Source organism: Parasteatoda tepidariorum, chromosome 2 (assembly GCF_982258835.1).
Source record: "Parasteatoda tepidariorum strain Cologne lab strain chromosome 2, Ptep-v5.0, whole genome shotgun sequence".
NCBI classification, from domain to species: domain Eukaryota; kingdom Metazoa; phylum Arthropoda; class Arachnida; order Araneae; family Theridiidae; genus Parasteatoda; species Parasteatoda tepidariorum.
In genome coordinates this window covers 9,978,609-10,006,040 of record NC_141756.1, presented here as the reverse complement: position 1 = coordinate 10,006,040, position 27,432 = coordinate 9,978,609, and the positions used below count along the sequence as shown (strand labels likewise).

General features: G+C 27.9%; 1 protein-coding gene across 43 annotated transcripts in view; it reads right to left on the bottom strand.

Annotated features, from left to right (window-relative positions):
* The window catches only part of by (focal adhesion protein tensin), a 365,221-nt gene that overhangs the window by 109,005 nt on the left and 228,784 nt on the right, over positions 1-27,432 (bottom strand). For 9 of the 43 annotated variants that reach the window (XM_071177113.2, XM_071177114.2, XM_071177136.2 and 6 more), the window contains exon 1: positions 20,020-20,968. The exons of the other annotated variants lie outside the window; for them this stretch is intronic. In XM_071177113.2, coding sequence (XP_071033214.2) covers positions 20,020-20,130 — 111 coding nt within the window. In that variant the 5' untranslated portion in view covers positions 20,131-20,968. Of the gene's footprint in view, positions 1-20,019; positions 20,969-27,432 lie in introns of those variants that run through there. 43 annotated transcript variants of the gene reach the window in all.

The following is a 27,432-nucleotide window of genomic DNA, read 5'->3' as shown; positions in this document are numbered from 1 at the left end:
GAAAACGGGTGTTTGTTTATTCGGGTACTTTCACTTTCAATGGGGACACTCCCACAAATGAGGAATGTTAAGTGTCCTAAAGTAAACTCATAGCATTCTGACCTGAATTACTCACACACTTAACAAAGGGTGAGCGCATAGGATGGTTTTTATTTCTCACTAAATGCGAATAATTTTTTTTATCTAACTATGCAGCTACTTTGATGCCTTTTAATCAAATTATCCGAATTGAACCGAAATTCCGTTTGATACAAAATGTAATGAGTTGGAAATTTTCGATTTAGGATCTTGAAATATTTGAATAATAAATTTAAAGATGAATTAAGCTAAATTTGTTCCCTTGACTTTAATATTTAATATATATAAAAGGACCAGCAATCAGGGTACTGGTAATCCAATTTTACCGGTACATTGTTACAGAACAAAAAAATCTGATATACTGTAATTTTTACTGTAATAATTGCCGTAAAATAAACTAATCATTCTATAATTAAATAAAGAGTACGTTAATAATTACGGTATGAAATTTTGCTTAAAAATGGATTTTAATGATACATCCGAAAGTGCGGGTACTTTATACCGTAATTTGATTCGGAATTTTTTTTACGGTGAATATTTTTTAATCTAATATTTTCAAATTTTTTTTTTTGTTTATGCATATTTATTTATCTTTTTTGAACAACAGAACTTGTTAAAATATCCATTATGCTTAGTTAAAAATGTTTCAAATAAAATAAAATACAGTTTTAATTATTAAAAAAATTAAAGAAAAATAAACAAAGAAATCAATTCATAAAAGATTATTTTGATTTTTAACAAAATCCACTCTTTAGATTTCTGTTATTAATTCTTGAAACAATTAATTACTGAACCACAAACTAAGGCCAATAGAATTGTGTTTCTCTATAATTTAACAAATCAATATAAGCTTGATACTAGTACATTTCTGTTTCAGAAACAACTAAAAATAATTGTTTATAATTCTACACTTATTAAAAGTAAACTTTAAATTTTTCTTCGCAGAATTGAGTTGGAGTTCGAACCTAATGCCTCAAAACTTCATATTAAAAAATGGTTATGTAAGTATGGTCTTATATAATCCCCATCATCTGACTCGTTTGTATAAGTCGGCAACAAAAAAGAGATCTACTATCGATTTTCCCATTTAGTTTATTTCCAATATTTGATGTTGAAAAAAAAATATAAGAAACAATATTATCCATTAAGTAAATATTAACAGGTCATGTGATACGCGTCACTCATTTACTGTAAACAACTGAAGCGTTTCCTTTTAAGTCACACAGTTTATTATTAACATGTGATTATGTATAATGATAAAATCTTTATACTTTTTTATTTTTTATACCATTTAGGGTTGGCATTTTGTCCGGAAGAAAAGTGAAAAGACCGGAAGAAAACAGACAAAATGAAAGAAACCAGAAGAAATGTATGAAATTAAAAATAACCAATACAATTGCTACAAGAATAACTTAAATTTAAGCAAATTAAATTTAATTTAAAAAGAAGTTAAGTTTTTCCCAATTGCTTTTTTAAAATAATAACTTTTTACAGGAAGAAAACAGACATAATGGAAGAAACTGGATGAAATGTACGAAATTAAAAATTACCAATACAATCCTTTAGAAATAATTGTTACAAAAATAACATAAATATAAGCAAATTAAATTTAATTTAAAAAAAGTTAAGTTGTTCAGAATTGCTTTTTTAAAATAATAACTTTCTTCAGATTACGTTTTTTACTTTTACAGAATTATAACGTTTATACTTCCTACACTGTAAAAAATTCCGGATCAAATTCCGGTAAAAAGTAACGGCACTTAAAATTAAAATCTATTTTTATTGAAACAAGTTACGAAACAAAAAAATATGTACCGTAATTTTCGCAGTAATAATTACCGTAAAATCACTGAATTACTCTTAATAAATAAATATTATTGTGAAAATTATGGATAATATTTTACTGTGAAAATGTCCAACACTCTTATCTGGACAAGTAAGATATTATTTCCTTCGTACTTAATGCTAAATCAAGTAAAATCAAAACAAAGTTAATAGGACTAATGAGTCACAAGTTATATTTACGTAAAAAAAGTACAGTCTTGTATATTATACCTATAAGAACAAAACTATACCACACGTACAGTTTTGTACTTATAACAATTTATGCATTTGTAAATTTTAAACTGATCCGCAAAGACATTCCATTTTTTGCATTGTTTTACGCTAAATTGAATGAAGTTAAAATTAAATTGACTAATAGTTTAGAAGTTATAAGGATTTCATTTAATAAAATTATAATTTTTGACCCATTTGTACATATTTACAATTTTCAGAAGGCACTTTAATTAGGGTTTTCAAACTTATAAGAAAAATTATAAATTTTAAAATCGAATCTTTTAGGTCGCGATGTCGCGTCGCGTTTCATAAGGACTAGAAACCAATACATTATTTGTCAAAAACAAAAAGGAGTTTTTGACAGTATTGCTAATGAAATATTTGTGTCAAATAAAAACAATAAATTTAGATGCAGTGAATAATGAATAGAAAAAAAAATAAGAATTGACCACTACCAGGAAATAATGGAGAAATATATCTCATTCAAAAGGAGGTTCACCTTAAGGTTAAGGTTATTCATGAAATATTCATGTAAATTCCAATAACACCTACAATAGTTTTGTTTGCAAATAGCCTAATATTTATTGCTGTATGCAAAAGACAAATTAGGCAAGGAATACAGCTGGCCTGCCATAACGTCATGAGTGCATAAATTAAAACTGTAACGGGAGGGATTTACTAATGAGACTCGTCATAAATTGTTTTTTGTACAATAAATTATCCCAAATTCTATAGTTATTTAGACAGATCTAGATTAAAATAACACAACTTACCTTTTATTTAATAAGTGATATTTGATTGAATTAACACTGACTTAAACAGTTGAAGTTTTAATATGATAATCATACATGTCCCATAACCAAATGAAAATAATAATAATAAAATAAATAAATAAATAAAATTTCGCAAGTTTATTTCTTGCATTAATTATTGAGAATTAACTTTTTTTATAGAACTCATGTATAAGAAACTAAGTTTTAATTAAATTTTCGTTATGAAGAATTATAGTTTTTTCAAATATAAATACCAAAAACTTGAAATTTGGACTTTTTCATTCTCATCAGAAAAGTTTGTAGTAAAGGAAAAGTTTGGGGGCTCGGTGTTTTTATAACACTCAGTTTAAATTTTAAATTCATAATTATTTTTTGCCGTACTATATATGGGCTCTAAATATTATGCGTAATTACATATTTTAGAGCCGTGGTGGCTCAGGGGATAGAGTGCTAGCCTCCCTATCAGTTGACCTGGGTTTGAATCCAGCAATGGCTGTTCGAAACGAATTTCGCACCGACCACTGCGTTGAAGCAAAATACTTTGCCATGCAAAAAAATTGTTTACCTTACGATTCAAAAATTTTTCAGCATTTATTAAATAAAATAATAAAAAACAATAAATGTTTACTGATTATTTTTTTTGTGGAATTATCTTGGGGAAAACGAATTTTATAATTGCGTGTAAATTTTTTTCAATTCGCTTAAAAAGTTCTCGAGATATGGCGAAAAATGCAAAAAATAAAAATAATTAAAGTGTCCAAACTTCGGATCAATCTCCTGACTAAACTATGGGAACACTGTTTCCCAGATTGCGGCTACTCCCTATATTTTGAGGGTCATAAATTCGAATGCGTCGAAAAAAGGGTATGTTTATTCAGAGAAAATACGTTTTTGTGCCTGGTTTGGTAACTTAAAATATCGATTGCACTAATTTACTTGCATATTAGATAACCCTTTCGAACCATTAAGAGCGAGTCTCATCAAAAGTTAATGAGAGTGGTCTGTTTATTTTTTTGCGCACTGTAAACAGATGTATCAAACAATAACAAATGTAATTTGAAACTTTACATTCAACGTCTGAGATGAGACAATTTTTGCAGACTAAAAAGTAATTTAAAAAAATCTATTGCTGATTTTTCTGAGTATCAGGGATAATTCGCTTGTATTTAAAAGTTATTCGAAAATCAGAAGAGATCTTATCAACTATGTAAGGGTAGTGAAGTGTGACTGCATTACTTGAGTCGAGGAAAAGTAAGATTAAAAGTGTGAATAGATGCTTTAAACATGGCAGAGATACAGTTACAGTTCATGTAGCACAATACCTTCCCGATGAATGAGAATAAAAAGTTAAATGCAAAGAAAATCAAATATTTCCTCTTTTAAAGACTCATATCTTTTCATTTAAAGTCCCTGGCTGATTTATTAAAAGCACTCTAAGATTCTATGTAAAATCTTAATTATCATGTGATACTATACAGCTTTATTGTTTTTACGTGACTGAAACCGGTTAGCACTTGTTTATGTTCGTGTATCAATTGGTGAAATTAGACGATATGTAATATAAATTCAATGATTGGATAAATTAGACGATATATTATATAAATATCGAATATTTATTATATCAGGTATTATATTAGCATATAATAATTAGACAAAAAATGTAGTGTTTTAATAATGACATGTTTTGCACGAGTTTAAATGCAATACTTTTATATTTAAACATACGTGTACATACGTGTTAACGTATTGCATTACAATGTTAACCAATTAATACACTAACGTAAACAAGCGCAAACCGGTTTCAGCCGTGCAAAAACAATAAAGATATATAGTATCACTTGATAATTAAGATTTTACATAGAATCTTATAGTGCGTCCAGTAATTTGGCCAGGGACTATAACTTACAAAGGAGTAAACGTAATTCAAATAATCCTACTTCCAAGTTTTGTCACCAAGTGATATAAATATGTTTAAACCCTCGCAGATGGAACACGGGTGTCCTTTTTATAGAGTTTTCTTCTGGTTCTCTAATTACAAGCAAAAATATATTTTGGTATTTTTTAATTACAAGAAAAAGTATAATAGTTACTAAAAAAATCTGTTAGATTATCAGAATTATTTGTACTAAAATATAAAATCCAAGAAAAGTACCTCGTAATTTTTTTTCATTCATATGCAAAAATTTATCAAAAAGTGATATTGTAAATTGGAGAAATTTCAATGATGAATAAATGTTTTTTTTTTTATCTAAATAAATGGAAATAATTGCAAATTTGTTCGTAAAAGAGCAGTGTTTGATTAACAAGATTTTATATTGTTGACGAGATTTTACATTTAACGCAGAAAAAAACACCAGTGTTTCATGCTGTATTTTATAACCATAAATTATGAAAATGATAAATACAATATTTTTTCAACTTAAACTCAACTTAACCTTACTTTTGATCCAAATTAATGCAAAATATTGAAAAAAGTATGAAAAATACGGCGAAGACGGTTTTTGCGTCTCAAACTCAAAGCAAAGCTGTAAATTTAAATTATATATACTATTAAGACTAAAAAAGTTATCTTTATATGAAAAATAGTTCAAAGATTTTTAAAAAAATATTAAGAATTTTTAAAAATTTCCCAATAAAAGAATTTTTTCGTTCTAGATGAGAATCATTAAAATCTATGAATAATTCACAATTTTAGAAAAGTTTTAAGAACCCATACAAAGCAGTATTGGAATGATTTTTAAAATGCTAAAAAAAATGCCTTTCCTTTCGCAAATTAGTTGCTTTCCTACAAATTAGTATTATTGCACCATTTTAAAAATTAACATAGAAACATGCCGTTTAAAGATTGACAAATCTTAGCCTAACAGTTATAAATAGTTATAACAAACAACAGTTACAACAGTAACAACAGTTCGACGATATACTTTGAACAGTAAATACAATTCAAAATCGTCGAAGAACAGCTTGAACATACAGTAAGCTACAAAAATTAAAATAAATAATTATAAAAACGGGGGGGGGGGGAAGCGGAAAAGAAACATATTTTAGTTACTATAAGTTTTTTTTTGGCATAGCTGCTAGTGAGAGGGCGTATAAATATTTTGAAAAGATAAAATGTACAAATAAACAAAAAAATATTATTATATTCAAATGAACAAAAAAAAAATATTATTATATTATTATTATTAAAAGAAAAATATAAATGCAAGTATGATTTCAAAAAACTCATAAAACTGCTTTTTACGTTCCTTTAAATACACTATTAAAGCAAAACATGAGGAAATGGATCATGACAACTGAAAAACCAACATCAACTTAAAAAACGAATTTTAAGTGTTTTCTTTATTCAAATCAGTGGCTTATCAATTACAAACACAGTTACGCATCAGTGAGCTACATCAAAACGCATCGCATGTACATCTTTACGGAAGATTAACAGAATTAAAAAGAAAATCATAGGTTGTTTTTTCGAACTAACTAAAATGTTTTCTAAAAAGCTTAATCAATTGCATAAAACACGCTCTGATTTCAATTAAAAAAAGTCTAACAACAATAATTTTATTAAAAAAAAATTTCACTTTCAAAAATATATTCTTTGAATTGAAAAACCTCAGGTCAATTTATCAAACTTTTGATAGTTGAATAAGTTATTCTTTCATTAAAAACAGTATTTTTATAATTAAAGCGTTGCTATTTCAAACTTCAAAGAAACCCATATTATTATATACAGATTTAATAGCTCGGTTATTTTCTTTTCATACAGAACTTTTTCAATATATTTCATTCATTTTCACAAAAAAAAAGACATTTTGACATAAAGAAAAATAATTAGGATAATATAGAATATAATTTAACTATTAAAGAAAACTTCATTAAAAAGGAAATGATTTTTTAATTTCAAAAGAAACAATACAAAATATTTTCCTTTATTCTAAAATATTAAAGAATTTTTGAATACATAGAGATGATTGAAAAATTGGTTTGGAATTCTATTAAAGAAAGAATTTAAAAGAGAATTTAACTTAAATGCTTTCAATAAATAAACATACCAATAACTGGAATGGGAATTTAATCTTAAATTCATCATAAACTTAATGAACAAAACATGTTTTGAAATCTAAAATTCTGGAATAGACTTCAGTTTTCTAATAGAGAAATATTTCTAATAATTATTTATCAATATAAACTACGATCAAAACATTTATCGTTATTTCGATTAATAAATAGTTTTGATTTGCAAAAGAATGCGGAGATTTTAAAAATAAATGACTTTATAGAGTAAAAAGTATTTGAAATGTCAAGTATTTATTTCCTTCAGCATAATTCAGTGAAAAAATGTTTTAAGGTTTTCAAAACTTCACAATTGTTTCGGTTTTAAATTTACGAGATTTTTACTCCCAGTCATATAATTAATATCTCTTGGCAGCATAATACTTACTATATACGTATAATTTATACTTCATGTGTGTTAAGACTGAACAAAAACTACGGAAGCAATAGTTTTCAAACATGGAACATGAGCTGTGGTGGCTCAGGGGATAGAGCGTTCGCCTTCTCATGAAGTGAACCGGGTTCGAATCCCAGCGATGGCTGGTCGATACGAATCCCGCACCCATCACAGCCCAGACGTAAAATATCGTCAGTGGTAGACGGATCATGGGTTAGAGTCCCCTTTCCGTGGTGACACTCTCTAACAGGGTGCGTAGCCAAATTATTCAACAAAAAAGTAGCACCTTTTAAGCACTTTTCAAGCACTCAAAAAATATTTTTAAGCACTTAAAAAAAGCATCATAATTAGGCGGGATTGGAAAGTTTTTGACAATTGATGGTTTTATCTTGTTTTAACCGTCATGTCAAAAAAAAAATCCTTTTGACATTGTTTTTGACAATTGTCAAAAATCATGAAATTTTGAATCATGTGAAACGAATGGCGTTTTCATACGCTACGGACTGGCAATAAACCGAAATAGATTGGGGTTGAAATAATTGCGAAAACGTTGAATAGAACAATGTGAACTGTGTCTTTTTGCATACTTCGAAGCGAAAATCAACATAGTAAAGGAAAAATCTCATTTTGAAAAAAGGGAAAATTAAGCACTTTTTAAAAACACCCCATGAAAGAGCATCTTTAAGGGCTATTAAAAAACGGAAATAAGCACCTTTAAGCACTTTTATAAAAACGCTAAGCACCCTGCTCTAAGAAATAAGGACGAGATATCTCGTCTTTCTTTAATTTGAAACGTAAAAAAATTTCTTCATTTTTAAAACTTTTCGAAGATTAAACACACAATAAGCCAAGTAATAGAATGACTTATTTTCTGAACATGAAACCCGTTGTAAAATAATAAGGCATAAAATTTTTCACTTTACTTTATATGAATTGCCTATATAATATTTCTTGGGGGGGGGGAAGAAAAGGTCAAAAGTGTCGGGGAGATGACACCTTTTGTCAGCCGAAAAATATTTCATTCCTCGACTCGCCTTTTTTTGTGTCATCTTCTCAGAACTGATGATGAATATTATGTAACAAAATAAGTATCAGGCTGAACTAAAGTGAATAGAACTTTATACACGGCGCAAATATTTTAATTGGCGCTAAAATATGATAAGGTGCTGTTTTAGCCAATAGGAAAAAAAAGTAGTAACAGAATAAACAAAACATCTTAATAAACGAAATGAAAAATGAATATTTTTAGTAGGTAGTAATTAAGGTTTAGTAGGTAATATTTTGAGCAGGTTTATTAGTTATTATAAGAGTAAAAACAACACACTTATAATCGTCAGGATACTTCTTTTTTAACCATTTGATAAGAACTATTGTACGTATTTTGATTTGAACCATTTTGATGCGTATTAATGTAATACATTTCAGAATGTATAAATTAAATCTGTTATTAACACTTTCATAACAAAATATACTTTTTCGAACAAACGTTTCTCGTTTCATACTAATATTCATAACGTTCGTTTTCATATTTAAAATTCAACTGCCCAGCAAAAAAAAGGAAAGTTAAAACGTTAATAATTATAATATGCATAGAAGGAAATAATAAAAAATGTTTAAGATGAAAAAACAAGGGCAAAAAGAGTTAAAAACGATTTTACAGAAAAATATTTTTGTTAAGTATCTAAAACTTGTTTTTTCATACTATACTAACTGGACTTAGTTTAAAATTAAATTTATTTAAATGGTTTAAACGGTTTTACAGTTTTAAACGGTTTTTTATCCATTTACAACCAGCATGATCTCAAAACCCTAAAAAGAAATTTAACTGGAAATCGGAGCTAAACTTTTCCTTAGGTGAGGGGCATTGTAGTTAGGTAGTTAAGTTGTATTTTATCAAATAAACTGTGGAATGTGGTAATCTGGCTGTTATACCTATCGTAAGAGATGGGAAATACTAGACGTTTTAATGTTAAACAGATTTATGGTGCTGTCATCCATACGTGAATGAGAGCACCCTTTTCTAATAGTCCAGTGTCACAAATTGGGGAGTGCAGGACGCTGGAAACTAGCCATGTGTTGAAGGGAATGAAGGAAATAGTGTGGCGTCAACGCTGGGAATCGAACCCCCGTTCTGTCGGTCATGAGATCGACAAATATAGAGTTCTCGGCTATAATATGACCCAGCTGCAAGGGGCTAAGTGGTTTCATTAGCTTTGCCAAAATGGTGCGATAAAATTCTGCTTGTTTAACCATATTATGTGAAAGTTGTTAATAAACAGTTTTCCTCAAAGGTAGCAGTTTGAATACCATCTTATTTATAGTTATTTGACCGCTTTTTTTTCAAATATGGTAAAAAAGCAATTAAATATATTGTTATTTAACCATTTTTTTCCGAGAAATTTCTAACATTGTACGAAGATACAAATAAGCGATAAATACCATAAAAGGAGGTATCTGATTACTGATAACATTTATTAACTTTATATTGGTACAGCCAAAAATATATATTTTTATTTCAGGAATAAACATGTCATATGAATTTTTTTTTTCCAATGAGAATGCTCGGACAACAATCAGAAAAGTCAGACATACTTATTGTATAGAGAAACTACTTTTCCAGAAATTCCTTTCGTTTTATTTTTAAAGATGGCTCAAAATACAATACCTTAATATACAAAGAAAGAAAGGGAAAAAAAACGAATGTATTCTCGTTTAAAGAAGTCATTTAAATTTTTTTACCCCCTCGCCATTTTCGAATTTTTTATTCCGGATGATGATACTGACTCACAGTTTACAAAAACAAGAAAGTTTGACTCTATTCGAACTCGTGGGCGAGTGAAACGAGCTATTTTTCTTTAAATGATATCATTTATTTTCAAATGACCCCTATAGTTCTTTTCCGTTAAAAGTCAATGTTCTTTGAACAAAGAACAACGTAAAAGAACAAGGAAATCAATTAGAAGACGTTTTCTGTTGTATAAGAACACAATTAGTCAATTAATGAACAAAGAAAAACATCTTACTCACCTCGGAACAGTTCCCAAGTAATATAAATAGCGGTAAACATCAAAGATTTTATTTCCGTTTTTTAAAAGCTCTTAATTCGATTCAACAACAACAAAAAATTTGTCACCGGAATTGTAATAAAATTAAATCAGACAAAAAATAATTAAATATGAGCATTTATTTCGCATGACATTATTTGCAAAAAAAAAAATCAACCTCTCTGAAAAATCAACTCAACTTAGAATCCTAACATCAGCAACAAGAATCATGGTATAAATTTGGTGCAAAATTTAATAAGATGTTATAAATTTAATTGAAGCATCGTGTAATAATTATAAGAAGCATTATTACATGGTTCAACCCAATTTTTAAAAACTAAGAAATTTATAATTTTTGAATGGTTTTAAAGAAGGTAAAAATATATCCTTTAATAGAGCTTATTACAATTTGATTCAATAATTTATCTAAAGTTATTTTGTAACAGCCATGTATAATTATTTTATTATTTTTTTTTGATTAATCGATATTAAGTAGTTAAAAACGCAGGGAAAAAAAAAACAGCCCTGTAAAACTTTTGATCTAATGATCGGATTTTCACGTTTTAGGGCTCATTCTTAATGGCTCAAGGGGGTGACCTCAAATAAGCTAACTAATAAGTGCAACCGATATTTTAAGTTAAGAAATCAGACAGGAAAACTGAATAAATATGCCTTTTTTTCCGACAGATTCAAAAATCTTTGAAATATAGTCCCCCCAATAGGTGGATCAGGAGAGCCCTAAATGTGAATTTCTTTTTTCGTATTTCGCTATACCTAGAGAACTTTTGAAGCAAATTGAAAAATTTCTTACACGTAATTATATAATTCGTTTATCAAAGAAAATTCCACGCAAACAGGAACTTTAAGTAAATATTTTTTTATTATTATTATAATAAAAAATATTTTATTTAATAATGGTCGAAAAAATGTTGAATAGTAAGGAATACAATTTGTAACATAATTTTGCATGGGAAAATAAAAATTTTCAGCGAAACTGATTTCGCTAAAATTTTTTATTTTGTCATGTAAATTTACATTCCTTAAAATGACGTAAAAATTCTTCACTTCAAAATTTTTTCGACCAATATTGAATGAAGTGATGAAAAATTATAAATATTTACTAAAACTTGTTTTTTTGCATGGAATTATCTTTGTAAAAACGAATTTTATAACTGTGTACAAAAATTGTTTAATTCGCTTTAAAAGTTCTCGAGATATTGCGAAGAATGCATTAAGTAAAATTAATATTAAGGGGTTCAAACTTAGGAGCTCTCTCCTGACCAAACTATTGGGACCGTATTTCCGTATTTTCCAGATTCCGTATATTTTGGGAGTCAGAAATCCGAATCCGTCAAAAAAATGGTATGTTTATTCAAATAAAGTACGTCTTTGTGTCTGATTTCGTAACTTAAAATATCGTCTGCACTTATTAATTATCATATTTGAGATCTCCCCTTAGCCATTAAGATTGAATCCTAGAACGTGAATAGGGATCATTAGATCAAAAGTTATTCAGGGTGGTCCGTTTTTCCTTTTTTTCTTTGGCGCACTGTACAAAATAAATGTGTTTAAGTTTTAATCTAACATTGGAGCATAAAATAAATCCAGTGACAACAAGAATATCGATATTGGAACCGTTATGATCTTATATCAATTGATAAAATAAAGTACTCATAATTTGCCAACTCAAGTACCTTTAGTGCTTGCATTATTACATAAATTAAGTTACCTTGAAATAAAATAGATAACTATCATTAAATCACAAGTTTATATTAGAAAAACGAAGCATAAAAAAGGCCTTTTTGTAATACATCAGGTAGCTAATGAAAATAAAATGAAATAAATTACGTGTGTCTAATTATTTTAACCTTCGATTCACAGCCGTTAAATTTCTCTTAGCATAGCTGTAAATGAAAATATTTGATGAGAATATACGATGGCACCAGATACTATTTTCCTTCAAGGAGTTGCCCGTAATTGGAATTCACGGCTGCCTGATTAAAATTTATGTCCTCAGAATTATCTTCAATTATATTGATAAGACTAATCAGTGAAATACATGAAAGCTTTTAAAGATTTATTTAATAACATTTCTCAGAAGTACAGGATTTTACGGAGAGCACTTTTTTTTCTCTCTTTTTTCCCGTTGCAAACATATTTGTACAGCGTAACATAGGAATTTGCAGAGTCATAAAAAGAACGCTATATCAGCTGTTTCGATGGAGTAATAACGACGCAAAAGATTCGTTTTTAATGTGCGACGCAATTGTACTTTGGAACTGTTTTTAAAATAACACGTTTCCGGGAAAAAACGTTACAAAATAATCGTTACTACGTTTCTGTTTTCTGTAATCCGTCTTAATACAAGGAATTTTGAACCCAATACAGAAGACAAGTGAATTTCTGGATCAAGAATCTGGAGAAATTTGCCCCCGTGGAGGAATTTGTGAAGGAATTAACCCACAATTGCGTTACTGGGAGAGAAAAACCACGAAAACCTCCCAAGGCAAGGAACCCTTGATCCGTCTATCATTGAGGTTAATTTACGTCAGTGGTCGGTGCGAGCCGTGTGTGGAGTTCGAATCGACTAGCCATAGCTTGGATTCGATCACGTGTCCTCTCATCGGGAGGCGAGCACTCTACCTCGTGAACTACATGGCTCTCTATGTGTTTCATACAAATACAAGTTCCTTTACGCAATATCTACGTTTTTGGGGGGGGTTATTCTACGTATTTTCATACTAACAGAAATGACATTTAGCAATGATAACATAAATGCAATATGAAGCAATTAATCGATAATCCTGTAGTTACAACAAATTAGTATACATAATCAGCGTGATGTTAGTATTAAAAAAATTAATCAATTTGTTCTGGGTGAAGAAAATGAGGGGGGGGGAGGAGAAATACGCGTAACGTAAAAAGAAAAATGTCAGAGTGGGGAAAATTTGTTGGGGGTAAACATAAAGGGAGGCACATCCTCCGATATGCTTCTTGACACAGCTGTAAATCAAGAGAAGGGGGGGGGGGTAAGGACGTTGCCATTTGTTTTCACTCAGAGAAAAAGCTGCGAGTAAAAAAAAAAAAAAAATTATTAAGAGCGTATCTGAAAGAAAGAAAAAATGTCCAGATAAATTGTTAAAGAACTGATAAAAATGATGTAGGTCGGATGTTAAAAGAAATTGTTTTTGATTAAGCCGCGCTTGATTTAAAAAGATGGGACCCACCTCGGGATAAAGTACGATGGCTTCTCCTCATGAATTATGACTGAGGGAACGTTATCGATTCGAACAACAAATTCAATTTATCTCAAAATTTTTTTTAAAACAAATACAAGTTATGATTGATGAGCTTAAAAGAAGATGGTTTAAAGTGATGTTTAGAATAAATTTCTCGGGAAAATGTTTTAGTCTCATTTAAATATACAATTTTTAAATTATTTTGTCAAGTATTTTTTTCACAGATTTCGATAGATGAAGGTTCTAAGTGACAATGTTTGAGTGTCTTAAAAGTGAAAGAAGGTTACAAGTGCGTTTGGCAACAATTTAGGGAGTAACGTTAAAATCTGCTCTTTTGACAGCAAAATAAACGTCTGAAGACATGAATATTAAAACTCTCTTCACAATTTAAATGAGTGTTAGGGATTCATTAAATAAGCGTAAAAAATCTCCACTAACATTTTATGAGACATTTTAATAAAGACAAGTTTTTTAAAGAATTAATCTTTCAAATTTTTAATATAATTACTTTGAAATTAATAATTTAAAAACGATTTTGAATAAAAATATCTATGCTATGCTTTAATGCCCATGTCTTTTGAACTTTTTGCTATTACTTTAAAAAAAAGAATAAAAAAAGTTCAAATTAAATCTTCACCTTTTATTATTTTTATTATTATTTCTTTTTAATTTAGTCATCAAAATTAAATAATAATTTTTAAAAATTAATATTAGTATTAAAATTATTACTAGAAATATTAGTATTATATTTTTATTAATTTTTAATTACTTAAAAACAGTTTAAAGCAAAATATATATGTTTTTCAAATTATACAATTATCTTTTTTTTTTAATTTTTTGAGACATATCGTTTTAAATTAATAATTAAAAAGTGAAAATGAAGTCTTAATCACGTTCTAACATGCTTTCTTTCTCATTCGAAAATCATAACAATAATTCCTAATAACTAAATAAACAAATTCTTCAATTTTTCAAAATAAAATTAAAGCAATTATTTTTAAAAAAAACTAAATAATCCAATATTTTGTAATCTCTTGAGTTCAAATATATTAAGAGTCTACAGTAAAAGATAAGAAAAGGAGAAGAAAAAAAAAAGATAAGCTGTAAAGAAGAAAAATGAAAAATTGCGTAGAAATTGTTCGAACTTTTCATCATTAAAACGATTCCAACTAACAAATCTACGGACAAAAGACAACTTTTGAAACGATCTATAGATGATGAGTTCTTACAACTTCCACTGAAAAGAAGCAAATTCCATAAATAGACAAATTGGAAGGCATCTTATCGGGTCATAAGAAACTCGAGAAGATTTCCTTCTTTTTTATTCTTTTATGCTTTTGAACAAAAACCCGGGGGCGTCTTCGTTTATGAGACGTTCAACAATTCATCATAGGATGGAATTGATTAACGATTGCCGTTCAGATACTTGTCATTTATCTTAAGCGTGGAAAATTGTAGAAAAAAAGTTACTTTACCAAGAACGATAACTCATAAAGTGTGACAGAGTGCTTTAAAAAAATTTAGAAATGAAACAAAAACAAATTTTTTTTTTTTAGATTTTAATTAAGAAATTGAACTTCTGATTATGAAATTGATCTATAAATAAATATACATGGGAAGAAACGGAGTCCATTTTTTAAATCATAGATATTAAAAAAAATAAATCGAAAGATGAGTATGACCTATTAGACTCCAATGCCAATTGAAGTATTTTAATATTATTTCATTTTGAAAGTCCATGAGGAATTAAGTGGCAGCACGAAGCTTTTTATATTCAACTAAAGATAGGATAAAATTGGCCCACGATGCCTTTTTAATTAAAAAGAAAGCGGATAAAATAGATAAATGATGCCATCTTAATCAACAATGGTCGGTTAAAATGACCACACAACACTTTTTCAATCAAAAAAGTTAGGATAAAATGGATGCCTTTTCAATCAACAAAAATAAGATGATTGCTAAATGGCATACCAATAAAACAAGGCAGGTCAGATAAAATGATTACAAAACATCTTTTTATTTAACAAAGATCAGTAAAAAGGTTCACATGATACCTTTTCAGTCGAAAAATAACTCCACAAATCCTTTCGTATAAAAAATTTTTTTAAAAAAAGGTCAGATAAAATGGCCACGTGTTACCTTTATAATTGACAAAGCTCTGATAAAATGTCCACTCATTACCATTCCAATCAACAAAAGTAGGAACAAATGGAAACATTTTCAATCAACAAAAATAAGATAAAATGGCTAAATGGTATACCAATAAATCAGGAAAGGTCAGATGAAATGATCGCTAAATACCTTTTCAATTAACAAAGGTCAAATAAAAAGACCAAATGAGAGCTTTTCCATCAACAAATATTAGGTGGACCGGAAAGTAATGTCGTTTCGGCGCATTAAATATTCTTCAGTCTTAGTTCCTTAGTCCAATTCATTTTTTTTTCTCTCGATCCATTTCGATTTATTTTCCATCTGGCATTGAAAGGTTGCTAACGAAAGTGAATACATTATTGATTAAAAATAAAATCTCGATAACAAATATCAAATGCACCGAAACGACATTACTTTCTGGTCCATCTAATAGCACCACAGATTCTTTTGAACAATAAAAAAAAAAGGTTGGATAGAATGACCACATGATATCTTTTCAGTTAACAAAGCTCTGAAAAAATGACCACAATACCTTTTCATTCAACAAATATCGTAAAAAGAATTTCATATTTTTGTACCAGTTTTAATCTGCCAATTTAGAGCAGTTTACATTTTAGAATGCAGCCTAAATAACCTAGTAACAATAGAAATGTAGCTGAAATTACAAAGTTAGTATTATAGCAATAAAATTGATTTTGGTGCAGATTTGGCATCATACATACAAAATTTATTCATAAAGAATGTAATGGCTGAATTGAACGTAATCAACAGACTTACTTGTCTAGACAAATTTCATTTTCTATTTATGGACTATTGTTTCAGTCAATTGAAATAATGGCTTCCATTGATTTATAGTGATTTTGAAATGGAGGGTACCTTACTATTTTAGAGGTTGTATATAGCATTAAGATATTTATACTATTTTAAAATGTAAAAATACTCTTAAAAACTTTACAGTCGATACTCTTATAAGATTAATTTTATTACATTCTCTTATAAGATTTAAAAAAAGGGTTACAGTAAGAGATTTAAAGATGCTTTTTAGAAATGTGGCATTCCTTTTTATGTCAAATTTTTTGAGATTAAATTATTACACCTTTTTAAAAAAATCTTTCCCTAAAATTAAACAAAAGAAAAATTTTGATGTAATTATTACATCATTATTATATTTTGAAACATAAGAAAGCGGAGAACAATATAACATTATTTTGGTCTCTTGTTGCTCGAATCATAACAATGCATGCTTATTTTACGATCAGCAACGAATGCACAACGCAGTTGAGACGTAATTGCTCGCTTTTCCTAGAGTCCCAGACAGAAAAATGTGACATTTAGAAATTTATATTACGCATGTATTCTTAAATACAAAACGAAAATACAAACATATTAATGACAATCTTGCAAAACGATATAAATAGTAAATATAATATAGAGAAAACATGTAAAATAAGGAGAGAAAAAGTAAAATTATTAAAATAAAATATTTTTAAAAAAATTTAAAAAAAATTATTTTAAAGAAAATTAAAAAGCCGGAAGACAAAATAATGAAAAGATATAATCTTTTAATCAGCTCACACGATTATATCCAAAAAGGAGTGAGTATGTTTTGTTCTGTATTTTCTTTACATGTTATTTTCTGTTTTTTGTTTGATATGTTTAATTTCGTAAATATTTTTTAGTTATGCGTTCCATTTTCGTTTCAATTTTTTAGTGCTCCTCACACTATTGTATTGATATATTTTGCTTTGGCTATATTGATACAATATTAGATAGCACTCCTTTTTGCGGATATAATCGTGTGAGCTGATGAAGAGATTATATCTTTTCATCATTCTGTTTTCCGGCTTTTCAATTTCTTAAAAAAGTAATAATAATTTAAATAGTTTTATAAATATGTTCTTTTAATAATTTTTCTTCTCTTTTCATTATTATTTACTATTTTCCATGTTTTCTTTATATTACTTGCAGTTTATGAGCAGTAAATAAATCTTCTTAATTTTCCTTTTTTTTCTTTTTATCTTTACTGTGCTATATATATATATATATATATATCGTTCAACCCATACTGCAAAATTGTTTCGTATAAAAGTATGTATTAATTTTCTTTTTGTAGTCTTAAATCTAAATCTTCTACAATATCTAAAATATTAATTTTGACACTCTTAATATGTTCTCTATAATGATTCAATTCCAGGTTATTGATAATTTTATTAGTGTTTATATCAGAACGGTGTTGATTAATTCGAATATTAAGCAAGTTACTGGTTTGACCACCTACAAAAACCACAGGTTAACATATAAATAACATTTTTCATTTTAAAAAAAGATTTGGAGGTATCGTTATTAAGAATTGTATGTTTTTCGTCAATATTAGAGCAAGTTTTGGATCTTTTATCACCACACACTTTATAAGACGGTAAAATTTCGAGTATAGAATGCAATTCAAAAAAACATTTGCTTTCGCTTTTGCTTTCAGAGTAGCAGGATGTTGATCCGAAGGTCCCCTCTGAATTAGGCTCTTCGTACCGGGTACAACATGAGGAATAATTTAAATATTGAACATATTTTTTACCAGGAGATAAATTGTTGTAACTGTTTAAATCCATAAAAATAGGCTCATAGAGCAACGTCCTAAATACACGGAACGTCCCAAATACACAAATAGAAGGAAAACGAAAGTAAGTACATAAATAGTAGATAATATTAAGCGCTAAAGCTGCATTAAATAAGATCACTAAAACATAGCATAATAACGAAATATAAAAATGACAAATAGAAAAAAAAATAAAACGAAGAAAATTATTAAAAACAATAAGCATTTTATGTGCAGTAAATAAAACTTATTGTTTCTCTTAATTTTCTTCGTTTTTTTTTTCTTTGGTGTCATTTTTATATTTCTTTATTATTATTATTATTATTATTATATATATATATTATATATATATAAATAAGCGTTTTAGATAGAAAATTATTACAAAATATGACATAACTATTTCTTGATATGAATAAGAAAATGAAATTTCGATTTAGTAATATTAAATTGAAATATGGTTATGATATTTTAGTTTCGAAAATAATTGAATAAAAAATGATCAGATCCCAGAGGCTGCACAGTGTGAATACGGCGAACGAGCAGAAAAATGCCATATTTAAAATTTACAGCAGTTGTTGGAAAAAAAGACAAGAAAAAAAAATACGAAGTTATGTTTTGGGGAAACAGCCAAAGAAAAAGAAAAGTTTACTTTTCCTGTACTAACATTTTAAAATCATTCATTATGTTTTTTAATTAATTTCCACAACTCACCATACTATTAATTATCCGATTTAAAATAGCGCATATAACAAACTTTGTCGAAGAAATAATACTTGCATTATTATTATTTAAATTTTTTCCTCCGAAAACAATTACAAATATGGTACGAATTTTGGAAATAAAATAAAATTCAATGAAATAATAATTTGAAAACTATTGCAAAAAATGTAAACGGCACGCATGTTACAGTAATAGAAGTTACAAACGGAAAGAAAATTAATTCTCAACATTTATTTAAAGGCATTTCTTTCGTTCCATTTTTTTTTTGCATTACAATTTTTTAAAAGCGCGTAGAATGTCTGAAAAAAATTCTTTTATTAAAGAATAAGTTTTTGTAAATCGATTGAATAATTAATTTCAAAAGATTTAATTAATAAAAATGGATACCTGAATGCAGAATAGTTTCGATCCGAGGACATTTTACATTTTCCAAAAGAATCCAGAAATGCAGATAACAGAATCGTGTTTTGAGATTTTTGGATGCAAAAGAAAAAATCTGTGTTTATAAATTATCTAAAAAAAAATGTGATAAAATTAGCTTTAAAATAATCTACTTCTGTAGAATAATTTTCGACCTTTCCAAAGGTTTATTTCATTAAAAAAAATACCTTAAAATTGAAAAAAAGAACTGATTATTAGAATTTTTCTTGTTTTATCGTTTGAGAAAACGTTTTGATGTAAGGCATTTTAGAATCGTTTTATAATTTTTAATTTTAAACTCCTGATTTTAAATACAATAAGATTCATGAAAAACTTTTTACAAAAATAATTGCTCAACAAAATTAAAGTTAAAGTTCGTTTTATTTCTTGTGAAAAAATTATAAATACCGACTTTTATACTTTAAATTACTGTAACAGCTACTTTAAGAACGGTAAAGGAAGAATCGTCAACTGCTACAATCAAAATTTATCTCACCTTTTTTCGATGACATGAGCATCTACAGTTGGGTGAGGCATCTCTGGATGAAGACATAAGGGGTTCATAAGCTGGTCGACTTTTTGATTTTTTTCTTCTAAAACATCCCATGATTTTTTGATCCTTTTAATAACGTCACACAGTAATACACAATTTCGTTTTGGACAGTTTTAATAACCGAATGAGCGAGAATTTTCGCACGATATTCTTCTGATCCGCATAATCGACAAGAATAAAAAATAAGTCGACATTTTCCAATATCGTTAGACTAGATTCCAAAACTGGCAGTATGCATGAAAGGGAGAATGACTTTACGAATTTCCGAACGCTTCATTGGAAATTTTTTTTCTGTCACTGTTCACATATAAACCGGCAAAAAGAAAGAACTTGAAAAATAAGAAAATTCATTAAAATAGTTTTAAAAAAATAAATCTGAAGTACTAAAACGATTCGGATTTTTTCCACGTTGAAAACTATTGTTTCTAATTATCTTTTGCAAAAAAAAGGGGGAAAAAACACAAGATAATAACTGCAATTTAAAAAAAAATAATAACATGTGCTCATTTAAAAAAATAAATTGCATTTGTTATAGCATAAATTTGGCGTGTTTTTAAAATTCCCGCTACTTTTCGTTCCCGCAGGGATTATAATCCCACATTTCCAAAAACTTTTCTTCGTCATCCAGTTTTGCTTTCAATTATTTGACATCCATTCGAACGATATTTTGGTGAGAAAATATTTACATCCAGCCAAGACACCATCGCCAAATATTAGCAGAAGTTAGAAATCGAGGAACTTAGTGCGTTGCGGCCTTTTTCGCAATTATAGAAGACGGAAAAACATGAGACTTTTACGGAGCTGTCCGGCGCTTGGGCATGCGCGGATGTTCTATTCTCTGCCACTTTCCTCTCTGTTCTGCGATCTTCTTGGGATGGAGGATGGAACTCCCTACGTTCACTTCACCCCCGCCCTCTCCCTCCCACCATCCCATCCCGCCGCAAGGTCAAAGTTAAAAGAATTGGACCGTTCGCTTTTTTTCGGAAGTAAATAGATGCTCTTGTTAAGATAATTGTGCGATCCTTGAAGAAAAAAAGTTTCTTTTTTTCTTTAATGGTCCTCCCTCTTTGCTTGGAAAAAAAGCAAACGATAATTTTAAGCCAAAAGCTTTCTCGTGCAGCTATGCGGCCACCTAGTTTTTAATAACATTGCTTTTTCTTCAAAGATCGCATTTAAAAATAAAAAAAGGGGGAAAAAATAAAGAATAAAAAAAGTAGAATGCTAGTAGTTTACTTAAGTGATTTGATATTGTGTGATAAAAAGAAATCCTCTTAATTTTATTGCCAGCATTTTTCTTTAAAAAAAAAATCGTAAGAGCTAATTGATAGTGAATGAGAAAAAGAAATGTTTTTAAAACTTGCCCTTTTTTAGCAGGGGAGCATATATCTTAAGAAAATCTGTAATCCAGCATCATTAGGCAGGTACTTTGTTTACGTCGCACTAGAACTGCACAATGGGCTATTGGCGACGGTCTGGGAAACATCCCTGAGGATGATCAGAAGACATGCCATCACAATTTTGTGTGGCCACTTTCTCAATTTTGACATAGATTTGAAGGGGAAGGTTAGGACTAACTAAGTGCTACAATTTTTAAGATAATTAATTAACTAATAGATAATTAATTAATAGATAATTAACTAATAAATAATTATCATAAAGACACAGCTCATCAAAATAAAATGTTTCGTTTTCAAAATGACTTATTTATATCTTAACAAAAAGTAATCATACGTTCAGAGTTTCAAAGATTTGGAGAAAAAATTTTATGGTAGGGAATGTGCGAGTTGGTTTACATTTATATTACAGACTACAAATTTTTATAAATGAATTATTTCTAAATATAATGACCTAAAATTGGTCCATACGTACATTTGGTTATTTTATTTGAGAAAACTTATTTCAGTTCACATTTTCTTTTAACTGCATTTTAATTAAATTAAATTAAATCAATTATATCATTCATTCAATGATAGAAAAACGTAAACGAAAACAACACAAATGTATGAATTGTACAAATATTTTTCCTAACCGTCATTAAGATCCATTTGTAAACACTAAACCTAATCATAAAATATACAAAAAAAAAAGGGAAAAAATGGGAAATATACCATATCAATCTCATATAAAGAGCATTTAAGGAAAAATTTCAGTATAAAAAAGTTGAACTTCTAGTAAATTTCTCCTTAATATATCTTAATGTGTTAACCAACTTTATAGCTTCAATAATATTGACGCTAAAATTACTTAAATTGTATAATTTTATCTTTTTAGAATAATTTGTTTTTGTTACTTAACAACATGTTGTTATCGAAAAGCAAATGTATAAAATTGAAATTAATAGAACGATACCGAAAGCAAAAATTTCATCTTATTTTTACTTTTTAACACTTTTTAAAATAATTATCAATATTTTTAAACGACACATTTTTTTTATTACAAAAAATTATTCCCTAAACAAGACAATATTTTAAAAATCTAATCATAAAATTTATATCAGTATAGTTAATCAAATAAAATTAAAATGCTACTTTTAACGAATTTCATCAAATATTAAATCTAGAATATTGTAATTATTTAACATATCTTTTCTTCGAATAAGTAATAAGTAGTAAGATTTTATAGGATTCTGATTCTGATCAAAGAAATTCGTAGGAATTAATTCATAAATATAAAATTTGCATGATTAGCTTAACTCTTTAAAGACCAAGTGGCCTGAAGAAGTCCGGACTACTTAACGACCGTCTGGGGTCAGTGGGGAACTCTGAAGGGTGAATGGGTAGTAGTGATTGGGAGGGGGTGAGCTGCTTGACAGTGATGCATAGGAACTCATTGACAGTCAAAAGGAAAGAGGTGTGCGAACTTCACGCTTTATTTAGAAACATTTCCCCCTGTGGTTTTAGAGAAACACAAAATCCTCTTAATTTGTAACAGATTTGTTGAGATGGACCTTTTCATTTATTTATTAAAAATTCGGGAATGGCGGGCTTTTGGGAATTTATTTTTGAAATCCCCGCGTCCACTAAAATAAATATCTTTTTAATAAAATTGCAATGTGTTAACTGTTGACTACCAAACGCAAATTTGTTATATAATTAAAAGTGCACCATCATAAATACCGAAATTACTGAAAAAAATTTGGATAAAACCAACGTTGTATAATGCTTTCTGTTAATCACTGATATTTTAATGATAATGTTATCATTAGTTCATAGAAATTTTGATTCTTGAATAAAAAAAAGATTAATATTTCTATCATTTAATAAACTTTTAATAGGTTTTTCTTTTTAAATATTTTATTTATTTCCGTTTTGTTCTCTATTATGCTGTTTGGTGTTTCTCAGTAATCAATTTTATTACAGTGTGCTTTTTATTAGTGAATTTTAGAGAATAGATAAAATAATTTAAAATACATTATATTAATAATGTATCTTTTAAGCTTGAACGAGGAAAGTTGTTTTAGACTTTGTTTTACTGGAGCGAAAAAAATTTTAAATCTTAAAATTCCTATAAAAATTTCCATTTTATGCTCAATTAAGGAAAACTGAATTCAATTCTATCTAAATTTATGATTAACGTAATATAATGCATACATTAAAATGCCTTTTTATATAATTTTAAATACTATACAAATATTTAAAAAAAATAATAATTTTTTCTTTTTTTTTTTTTCAATTTCGTTTTATTCTATTATATTTGCATTGTTGTGTTGTAGTAATTTCGTTCTTTTTGGTATTGATTTCCTATTACTTTCGAGTCTTAAATTTCAGTAATTTTATACTTAAAATGCTTTCAAAATAAAATGAATTATTTATTAAGGATAATAAATTATATAAAATTATTGTTTACAGGAAATTACTTTCATGTAAGGGAATTTTTTAAATGTTATCTCACTTTTATGTAAGCATTTTTGATAATGCAGTTATTGTATATCAGTAATTCACTAGGTATGGTCAAACAATATCGTAGATCTTCCTGAATGAAATGGTTTTTCAAATTTCACCTGTCATGTTTGTAAATAATTAATTGTTATGAAAATAGCTTATTAAATTTGAATACATTTTCTTTGAGAAACAAAACAAGTTATATATTCTAATTGTAAACCAGAGCCTGTTAATCATTATTTACTTTTTTACTACTATTACAATTTCCAAATCAGCTTAAAAATAAGTTTATTGCTTTTTTTTTACATTGATGATAAGAATTTAATTTAATTGAATAATTTTATAGTAAATTATGTAATAAATGAATAAATTATGTATATAATAAATTTTGCGTCCTGGATCAGATAGCAGCAAAAAGCATCCAGGTAAAAAAATTATCTTCAAATCACGATACATAATAGTAAGTATCTATTATCTGGAGTTTTCTGAATGGTGCAATTCAATTGTTAGTCACTCTTTTGATTACTTAAGTCAAATTGTTAGATACTTCAGTTGACTTAAAAATTGAACAAAATTGTTTCAATATATATCTAATATATATTTAGGGAAAAATTTCAAAATCAACTGATTTATTAGAGAAAAGAATTAGGTTATAATGAGCCTTTTAAATCATTAGTTGTTAAAAACGAGTTTGAATGCAACAAATAGATTTCGAAAAAAAAACCATCAGTCAGGAGAAGTGCAGAAAGCGATTTTCCTTGGTCGAAAGGATGGCATATTTGTGTTCTTTTGTGACTAAGCCGAAAAGTGAAGTAAATAGATAGGCATTGACAATAGCAACGTATCTTGTTTGAAAAATACTAGGAATCTATTTCCAAGCACTATACGCCGCTATTATTTGCAACCATCCGGTAGTACTCTCATGTGATTAGTAGGTAAAGTGTGCAATTGAGTGCAGGTAGTTAAATAGAATTGACAATACACTCATTTGCAATGATAAATTTCACCCAGTCAATGGTTTATTCAAATAAATAAATAATTTAATTTAATAGCAATTTTAAAAGATAATCTCTAATCTCAGAAAATAAAAAAAAACCCACCAGCTAAAAAGTACCATACCTTATTTAATCGTTAATTTTTTTGTCTGATTTGTTATTATTCTAAAAACAGTATTATTGCTGAATTATCCGATATTTATTTGTTTATGAAAATAATTTTTTTTTCACCATAAATGAATTTAACAATGTAAAGAGCGGTATAAGTAAACTATTTTCATGTTTCAAGATATTTCAGATATTTTATGCTGAGCAAAATATGGCTTTAAAGGTGTAGGTAGCATAGTTATGGATAAAACCAGACATCAATCAAAATAATTCAGATTGATTCATATATTTCATTTATATGCATTTCAAAAAACATTATTTAGATATACTATTAAATACCAAAGATACCACCTACAAGAAATTTAGGTTTCCTTATTATTTTCTTTTTAAAAAAAAAGAAGAAAGAAATATATATATATATATATATATAGACATAAAAGAGAAATAGCTAACATGCACCCATTTTCGTTACGCGAAACGGAAAAACTTCTGAAGTAATATAAATGAAGGAACTCATTATTTATTATTTAAAAAGCTTATATTACATTACGTAAGAAAAGAAATTATTTAATTTAAGTAAATTTTATTTGTTAAACAATTTTATTTGTTTCGGCGGCAGGATTAATTTGATAGATCAGTGAATAAAAATATTTCGTTTAAAATAGTACGAACTCTGTAAAAAATGCTAAATGCTTTTATTTTTTTTAAATTGTATAATTAATATTAAAAAGAAGTATTACAATTTCCTTTTTTCAGTTGATTTCTAAATCTTTACTAACAAGCGGTAAAAAATCCAATTACTGCAAAAAACTTGGTTTTTCGTTATGATATTCCTTACTCAAAATTGTAGTCATAATATCATTAGTTCTAAAAATGTGATGTAAAGCCGTTGCGGCTCAGGCTATAGAACATCCGCCTTTCGCTGAGGGGAACCAGGTTCGAATTCCAGTGATGGATAATCATACTTTCATATTATGGGTAGTCATCGGCTTTTTACAGTAATTAATAAACAGTATTTTCCAGTTTCAGCGTCTCTTGCTACAGTTACACCTAAATATCTACGCATTTGGAAAGTTATTTCTGTTATTCTTCCACGTATTCAAATCAGGAAAATAGTTCAAATAAATATTTTACAAAAACATTTCTATTAACGAACTTCAATATAATCGAAGCTTTATTTGATTCTTAAAACTGAAAAGAACGCGAGTTCAGTTAATATTAACACATAAAAAAAGAAAAAAAAAATTTAAAATGTTTTTGTTACTTTTAGAAAGCTGATCTTTCAACACATTTTAAAAATAAAACTTTTTTTTTTTTTGTAGGACATATCCATTTAAAATAATCAGTTTTAAGAAAAAATAAACAGAAACTTAAAAAAAAATGAAGAAAAATAAATAAAAAATAATTAAAAAGGAGATTTGGGAAAAAGATATAAAAATCTCTTTATTCCCGCTTTAAAATAGTTAACGAGAAAATTGTTCAATGGGGGGGAGGGGAAATAAGCGATCTTCACAAGCCGATTGTTAGTTTGAATGCCAGGAAGTTCCACTGTCAAGATGAGCACGCCTTTGATTTATTAGTGACGTGGGGGATACTCTTGCCAGCTGTGAAGCAAATGACCAAAGATGCCCCCAACAAAATGGGTGAGTTCATTTGCCAATGAAAAACTAAGGATGTTTACAGTGGTAAATTTTCTTCTGCTTGGGTCTTTAAAGAGTTAAAAGAAAATTTAGTTTGAAATAAAAAATACTTTTTATAAGATTTTTTTAATTGAATTATTTACTTACATTTGAAGTGCGGCATATAATTGTATGAAAAACAAAGACTTCACATTATGCAATAAGACTTTCGATATTAAATTTAAAGAACACACTCTATGCAGTGAAAATAATATTTTTCTGAAACCTACTAAATTTATCTCAAAAAAATTAATTATCATCAACAACAAAAAAATATTACATTTTGAAAGAAATAAAATCGAAGAATAATAATTTTAAATTCAATTATGCAACTAAATATTATATTCACAATTTAGAAATACTTGTGTAAAACAGAAAAAAGTATTTATTTTAAATTAGTTCTTCAGGGTTCACGCTAAGGATTTTAAATTATTAGCCAGTAAATTAGCCAAATCTCAAAAGTATTCGCTAATTTTCGAAAGTTTTCGCCAAACGTTACATCTTAACAAAAAAATTTTTACACATTTTTCTTTCCAATGGAAAAACCATTCGCCAATACATTAGCGAAAACACAATTTTATTCCCTCACCAAATTTACGATTTTATCCCATTTGGCGAGCGAGGTGACGAATGCTTAGCGGGGGGCCCTGATTTTTACACAATATGCATTCAAATGCAAAAAAAACATATATT